This window comes from Apis dorsata, unplaced genomic scaffold, assembly GCF_000469605.1.
Source record: "Apis dorsata unplaced genomic scaffold, Apis dorsata 1.3 scaffold_61, whole genome shotgun sequence".
In the NCBI taxonomy this organism is placed as follows: domain Eukaryota; kingdom Metazoa; phylum Arthropoda; class Insecta; order Hymenoptera; family Apidae; genus Apis; species Apis dorsata.
Window position 1 is genome coordinate 162,611 of NW_006263361.1, and position 8,130 is coordinate 170,740.

The window sequence follows — 8,130 nt, forward strand, 5'->3', positions numbered from 1 at the left end:
CATGCGCGTGCACCCCCTTCATAAATCAACTTTTCACTTTACGATTCCGTCAACCGGTCGGAAGAAGGCGGTTTCCACGCGACCGGTCCTTTTTTTCGCGCGAGAACGATTTTACGCGGGTACGGAGACCCCCCGCGGAGATTTCACTCCCTCCTCTCCTTCTCCTTTTCTCAACCATCGCGCATGCGTCGAGATCGATCGCGCAGCTCGAGTCGATTACCGATACTCGTCGCCAGATATAGAATAGGCAAATTGACGGGCGCGATCGAATTTTATCAACCGCTTCGCACTTCTCGCCGCTAACGTCTGCGAATGGAATACCGCCGCGATGGAATTTGATACTCCGCCCGGCTGACAAATAACTGTACACCCGTGAAAAGATCGGTTACCTGCTTCCGCTTAAGAAGCGGATTTCTCCCTCTAGGGGAATTCGCACGTGCGCGCGCGTCGCGTTTCGCACCCCTCGCGATCTCTTCCGAATGATCGGTGGCAGGTCGGATGGTATGGATTCGCGATCGCGACTCGTAGGCACGTGAAAATTTTCATCCTCCCTTTCCGTTGGAATTTCGCTCGTGCTGGAGACCTTCCTTTCTTCTTTCAGCCCGCGTGTCCTCGTCCGCGTGGGGATCATCCGACGATCGACGGGTATCAATCGAATTACCAGAAACGTTACCGATGAAACGTAGGAAGAATGGAAAGGAGAGAGAGAGAGAGAGAGAGAGAGAGAAAGAGGGGGGTAAGGAGCGGTTGGAAGCGGACACGGAGAGGAGGAGGAGGAAAAGAGAGGAGAGAGGAAGAAGGAAAAAAGAGAGAGGAATAAATCCGGAGAAAAAATGGAGCGCACAGATCGTTTGACGAATCACGAGACGCCTCTTGGATACGCGGATAGGTGGGGCACGCTAAGAGGGGGGCCAAGGGGCTACGCGGCAGAGGGATGATGTTTTTTTCCTCCGCGGCGCCTCTTTAATTTGCCCGCCAATTAACGGACGGGGTCCTATTTGAAAAATGCCTGCCACGAGGGCTGGCAATTATACTCCTTCCTTTTTTTTTTTTTTTTTTTTTGCGCCACGAGCGCGTTATTAGCGCTATCCGTCGTTCCTCTTGCTCCTCCTTCTCCCTCATCTCCCACACTCCTTTCCTCCACCTCGACCACCTCTCTCTCTCTCTCTCTCCCTCTTTCCTCATCGTCATTCCACCAAACTCTCTCCTCCTCCTCCACCTCCTCCTCCTCCTCCTCCACCTCTTGCTGCCGCCTCGTCGAGCTGTTCCTCTTCGTTCCCACCATCCTCCGCTCGTCCACGTCCCACCCGCGCTCTGTGTCACCCTCGCTTTTTACATGCGTGTGGCCGCGTTCGCGTATCCATATCTGCGTCTGGTTGTATGGGTTTTGTGCGAGTGCGATGGTTGTGGTGGTGATGGTGCTGGTGGTAGTGGTGGTGGCGGTCCAAGGGGGAGGACACGCGGGGTATAAAGGGGAGAGAGGGGTGGAGGGAAAGAGAGGGACAGAGAGGAACGGTTGGGAAGAGGGAAACGAGAAATAGAGAAGGTGGGAGGGGGTGGAGAAGGAGGTGGAGAAGGTTGAGGGAGGGATGGAGTCGGGATGCTGGCGAGTTAGAGGAGTGGCGTTTATAACTCGTGCCCGGGTCTCCAAGCTTTGAGAAGGCCAATTAGCAGCATAAAGCTACAGCTCGGCCCCGGGGCCGAGGATGTTTGTATGTAATAATGGATTGTTACTCAAAGTATCCGGCTAATTAATTAAGCCCCCGCGCCTCGCCGTGCAGCCACTCACCATTTTAGCCGGCCGTCCTCCTTCCCTCGGATCGCCTTTAGAACGCGTTCGTTCCTGCGAATGTGGTTATTCCTCTCTCTCTCTCTCTCTCTGTTTCTCTCCGCGTCGCTTTTCAACCCCTCGTCGGGCCACATCGGTTCGAACGGTTCCTCGCGATCGATGAACCCGCCGCCTCCCGCTGTCCTCCCTGTAGATCTTCGAAACGCGGTCATCGGATACTCGAGCCTAACTCGAACCACGTTCTCGTTCATCGAGATCCACGGATCAAGATCGAACCTCTCCTCTCGATAACTTTGAATTTTGGAAAACAATTTCTTTTTCATTCGCGTGGAAAACGATTTCGATCGAATCGTTTTCGAACGTCTCGAAGGATTTGGATTTAGCTTGGGTGGTGGACATCGGGTGAAAATCGATCCATCGAAAAAACCCCGAGAGAGATTTGACTCTCGCGACGACGACGACCGACGACCGTTTCCAATTAGCGTGGATCGTTATTGCGTGTTGTCGGCCACTTAGCAGACGCTTATTATCACGACGTACGTGTACATTACGCGTGGTGGCTGTCTGCGCGGGGCATTGTTACGGAGGCACAATGGTAGGGAGACACGATTCACGATGTCGCGGATTTAACGAGTCGCCGTTCTTGTTCCTTGTTGCAGACGGCGCTCTAGCCGAAATCACGATGACGATGGACGTGAGCAAGTCGGAGCCGAGTAAAAATGGCGCGACGCAGCACGAGTGCGCTGGTTGTGGGAAACCGATCACGGAAAGGTGAGAGATACCCATCGCGTTATTTCTATTCGAAAACAGGAAAAAGAAAGAAAGAAAGAAAAAAAAAAGAAAGAAAGAACCGATTGTTGTTGACGTATAACCATAATTGTTCGTTTTGAACGAGAAGAGAAAAAAAAAAAAAAAAAGAAGAAAAAGTTAAAAAATCGAAAGTTAATCGAAAGATAAACTTCTTCCGGAAATCCGGTGGAAGATGAAGCTGGAGAGAATGATAGGCTACTGGTCGGTAAGAAGGAAAACTATGGTCGGTTCTTCAGGTATCTCCTCAAGGCCATGGACCTGTTCTGGCACGAGGACTGTCTCAAGTGCGGGTGCTGCGACTGTAGGTTAGGAGAGGTCGGTTCTAGTCTGTTCACCAGGGCCAACCTTATCCTCTGTAAAAGGGACTACCTCAGGCTGTTCGGGAATCCGGGACATTGCGCGGCTTGCAACAAGCAGATACCGCCGTTCGAGATGGTTATGAAGGCCAGGACGAACGTCTATCACCTGGATTGTTTCGCCTGCCAACAGTGCACTCATCGGTAAGTTAACCAATCGAATCGAATCCTTCATCCGTAATACTCCCTTCATCATCCCCTCCTTCGATCTTTCGATCTTCAATTTTTCTTTTTCTATTCATCTTTTTTTTCCCCCCCTTCATCCTCACGCGAACGTTTCCGCGTACGTTTGTCCTCGTCGAGATGAACGACGATGCGAGAACGGAGAAAAAGGGAGGACGGAGCGATGCATGCAAAAGTAACAAAGACGGTGGAGGGCGGTTGGGGGCGGTTGGATACGGAGAAATACGGAGGGGACGAAAAGAAAGAAGTACCGGGAGTACCGGTTTGCGAGAGACACAGTCCGCTCGGGAGTTGCTTTACAGGTCAGCTGGGAAATCACCCTGCGCTCTATCCGTCGCGACCTCTTCCTCCGCTCGCGCCAGCGTTCCACGCAGGAGGAGGCCAACTTCTCTCGTCGCCACGTCCATCTCCCGCCTCCGACCCCTGAGACCAGTTATGTAATTATCCGGATACTGCTGACATTTTTGTATCATATTGCTCCGAGTGGAGGACGGAGTCCCCTTGAATGAAACTTTTCGGAACGAATCGGGACGAATGTAAAATTCGCGACACGGTCTTTAGCGTCTTCGATCGAGCCAGACTTTTATCTCGAACGAGACTTAGATCGAATCGTTTCGTTCGAATAGTTCTCCTCTCGCGATTACCACCTACTCCTCCTCCTCCTCCTCCTCCTTCTTCTCCGTTTCCATCGCGTCCTCTCTCGCGCTCGCGTTTTATTAAAGTTCCGCAATTTGGCTCAAAGCGATCTTTCCTTCCCCTCCCCTCCTCTCTTTCTCCCTACTCCGTTGATCATCCGCTCTACCTAACATCTGACGCGTAAATTACAACGGACAGAGCGGCGAGTAATTTGCCGGGATGCGAAATTTTATTGCCGCCGGTAACGAGGCCCGAGTAATTTCGCGACTTTACCCTGGCCGCGATCCCGACGTCGGATGCCTTCGACGTCGGCCAACGGCGAGGGAATTACACCGGGGAGGGGGGCAAAGGATACAGTTGAGCGGAGAATCACGGTCCGTGAACCGCGCGACAACGACGAGCGGCAAGAAATCGCGGGAGAGGTTAGAGGGGTGGAGAGGGGAGGAGGCGGAGGGCAGGAGAGAATAAGGTTTCGATGGAAGAGCGGCGGTCAATGTAAAACGGTGAAACTATGGAAGCGTGGCGGGACACAATGCCGGCTTATTGACGAAACGAAAGGTTTCGAGGGGGTAGGAAAAGCGAGCGGGGTTGTTCTCTGGTGGCACGTAAGGGGGCGCGAAAGAGAGAGAGAACGGCGAGCGCGGTGATGGACGATGAGAGGTCGAGAGAGGAAGAGAGAGAGAGGAGAAGGGGAGAAGGCGAAACGGAACAGGAGAATGTAGTTTGGAGCCAATAACAGTGGCTCGTCCAGGCGTGCGACAAACGTTGTACAGCTTCTCAAACAATGCGAACAAAAGAGCATCAATTTTACGTTTTTATCGCGCTGTATTGTCTGTCTTCGACAATAGGCCGAGCGGGCAGCGACGGAGCCGCCATCCCCAAAGCGGTGTCGCTCGCTCGCGGGGTACAACCGACTTCAACGAAATCAACGANACCTGCTTTTGTCCCCGTGATTCACCCCGCGCGGAGTGCAGAGTGCGCGATGTTCTTGCGGTTCGGTGTGCAAGCTTTCCCGATACCAATAGCTTCCGCGATTGCCCGTTTCGGGGAACGATTCGTTCCCGAAACGCGGGGCGAACGCGTTTTCACGGTGGATAACCGGCAACCTAATTTCTATTATCGGTTCGCAATACAGTAGCTTTGATCGGTCTCGTATCTCGTATCACGTAGCCCGTATCGAAAAAGGGTATTCTCGATGATGGAGTAGAACGCGCGCGTTATACTCGTGCTATTCCTTCTACGGATAAATTTAGCGAGAGTAATGACGACGAGTTTGAGGGGAATTGGAAAAAGGAGCTTAGCTAGGGAAAAATGATTTTAAAAAAAAAAGGAAAAAGCTACTACAGTAATAGCAAAAATTTACTCTACCCCCTTCTTGCACACGATTTTAAAAGACTTTAAAAAAAATTGCCCTCTATATTCCAGCTGCAAGACCTGCAAACTGTCTTTCACTTTAACCAAACGAAATTGCCGACGATTAGATTTCATTGGTAATTTAGCGTACCGCCAATCCCGCCAATTATTCCCGTTTGATCGAAGCCCCGAACGTTCCGTGGCCCGGATCGAAACGATTCCGCCCGTTCTCGGTCGGATTTAGATATTTCCCGTGGCAGGGGTGAACGAGAGAAAGAGAGCGAGCTAGAGAGAGGAGAGATAGAGAGAGAAGGAGGATCGTTTCCAATTATTTCGTCGGTAAAAAACGAGCGGGTGAACTCGAGGAGGGCAATTATACGCGGGGCGCCGCGACGTGTAACGCGACGACTTAGAGTTTGCAATTAAACAGCAACAATTACACGGGGTAACTTTAGACTGTAATAACACAGAATAAAGGGTTGCCGGTGGCGGTGCCTAGCCTACCACCCTCCTGGTTAGAGGATGATTTACCGATCCAATTAGATATCTCTCTCTCTCGCTCGCTCGCTCCTTCTCTACACTCTCCCTCCCCTGTCTCTCTCTCTCTCTCTCTCTCTGATTCTGGTCTACCAACACGTACACGATCCCTTCGAACTGTGTAGGGATATAGGTTGCCGTATACACACACACAGGCGCGCGCGTTCACGCGCGAATACGCGGGAATACGCGTCCCCTCGACGTTTCTTCGATCCTCTCTTGAGAAGACGTCCGGTCAAATTTAACGAGCGCCCAGTTAATGCCCTCGCCGGCTACAAATTGCAGTTTGCCGTCCCGCCGTCGCTAATTCGCCCGAATTCCTCGCGAGGAATCGTGGCGTGTTCGAAACATCCTCGCGCGAGATCTCGGGTCCCCGTTCAATTTCGAGGGGGAAGGGGAGGGGAAATTGAAATCGACGATTTCTTCCATCTTCGAAAATCGCGCCCCATCCCCTCTTCTCCCTTCTTTGCAATTCACACTTTCGCTTCTTTAAAGCGATAATGTCTTCGGTTGCGGAGCGGGCACATCCGATCGATCGTTAACAGTTCGTTAAATTACTGTTATAATGGGAGATAAGGAGCGAAAATTGACTTAACGCGTGTTTATAACCGGCTGGGGAGAAAACCTGTTCCAAAACGCGCGCACCTAACACACACGTATACATGCGTACACTAATAATCGCATACGATTATTACTTAGGTTGGACGTGAAATCGGCATCGGTATTATCGTCCCGTGATTCGCGACCAGTCACCAGTAAAATTTATTATCTCTTCGATACTACGTGTATCCGTTTAACGTCGCCTTGTTTAAAAAAAAAAAAGAAGAGAAAAAAAATAGCAACAACAACAACAACAATAATAATAATAATAATAAAAGAAAGAGAAGAGTCTAAAAACCTGCACTTATACCACGAGCAAGCCATTAATCACGGATGGCGCGGTTGTTCGAGCCGATACGGTTAATTTGCCTGGCAACGCCTTCCAGCTGGACGAGAGAGCGGCTTAATCCTCTTTCCTGTGCAAGAGGAAACTCGTCCCGTCGCGGCAGAGGCGCAAATTAAACCGGTAACGGGAGGGGTACAGGGATCCCTGGACGCGATCGCGACGTTGCGACGAGGCGCGTATGCAAATTTTATTCAAGAAACCTGTATATGTGTGTGTGTGTGTCTCCCTTCAAAGAAAAAGATTCGCAGAGGAGGAGAGCGAAACGGTGAATGTTTTATATTTCTCTCTTTTTCTCTCTCTCTCTCTCTCTCTTTCTCTTTGGCTGGTCTCGACGGTTGCAAGTACACGTTGCAACTGCATCGAACACGTAAAGCGAGTCTAATGGGGTCACGCATTGGCACCGGTTACTTTATTTATTTACAAAAGTACCGGCTTCCGGTGGCACGGAGCCGGTCCGTTTTTCCAACGGGAGCCGGACGTGTCCGATTTTTCTTGAATTCTCGTGTTTCGTATCCAGGACCTTTCCAAGCCGCGACCCTCGTTAAACATTCACTCGTGCCGATCTTAGAGACCACTTCTCCTCCTCTTCTCCACGATTGAAATTTTCCACGTGGATCGTGCAACGTTGGACCTCGGACTCATCCCTTTTTCCGCCTTTCGTTCCCGTATACCTTACGGTATTAATATTTTAAATGTCTCGTTGCGGTTCGCCATTGGCGATTTCTAGGTCTACGATGTTTGCGCGGCTTACGCTTTACTTTATTTCTGTATCAAAGACCGTTTGAAAAAGGAAGCTTTTGAAAATTCTGCTGGATCGAAGGTGTTCAATACTGTAGCGTGTTATACCGGGAAATGAGAGAAGGAGAGAGAGAGAGAGAGAGAGAGAGAGAGAGAGAGAGAGAGAGAGAGAGGGAGAGAGAGAGAGAGAGAGAGAGAGAGAGAGAGAGAGAGAGAGAGAGGGATATTTGTTTGTTCCGATCTGATTTGTCCCGTTTGCGCGATATTTTCGTCCAATCTTTCCGATTACATTTTACGATCGCCTCGAGTGTATCCGAATTTAATATTTTGAAATAGCTAATGAAACCAATCTGCCTTTTATTATTTCTCTTTTCTCCGAAATTCGATTTGCCGTTTGTTCTCTCGTTAAAGAGAGAGAGATTTTCGAGCGTAATGGCAACGAACAATTAACCGGGGTGGGATTAAATTGTAGGCGATAGAGCTTGTTCAAAACGCTAGATGAAAGTGGAAAACCGGCGGGTATCGCGCGCGGATGGTATTGTGCCGTGACAGACAGCTGCATCGGTAGCGAGAATTAGAGGAATGGGATTCGCGCGGCATTATTCGCGCGATCATAATAGAGACTCTGAAACGAGTGCACTCGTGCAACAGTATAATTCCGCCGGCTCGTAGTTATGCGAATATCTACTTCGATCCAGGCTTACGACGAACAACAACGGTTGAAAGAATGTGACGCGAATCGTTGCTTGCTTATAAATAAAAAAAAAAAAAAAAAAAAAAAA

The 8,130-nt window shown here is 50.2% G+C and overlaps 1 protein-coding gene across 6 annotated transcripts in view; it reads left to right on the plus strand.

Annotated features, from left to right (window-relative positions):
* LOC102679772 (LIM domain only protein 3-like) overlaps positions 1–8,130 on the plus strand; it is a 78,544-nt gene that overhangs the window by 67,477 nt on the left and 2,937 nt on the right. For all 6 annotated transcript variants that reach the window (XM_006609842.2, XM_006609841.2, XM_031515297.1 and 3 more), the window contains 2 exons: positions 2,449–2,560; positions 2,836–3,099. In XM_006609842.2, the coding sequence (XP_006609905.1) occupies positions 2,472–2,560; positions 2,836–3,099 (353 nt within the window). In that variant the 5' untranslated portion in view covers positions 2,449–2,471. The remainder of the gene's footprint in view (positions 1–2,448; positions 2,561–2,835; positions 3,100–8,130) is intronic.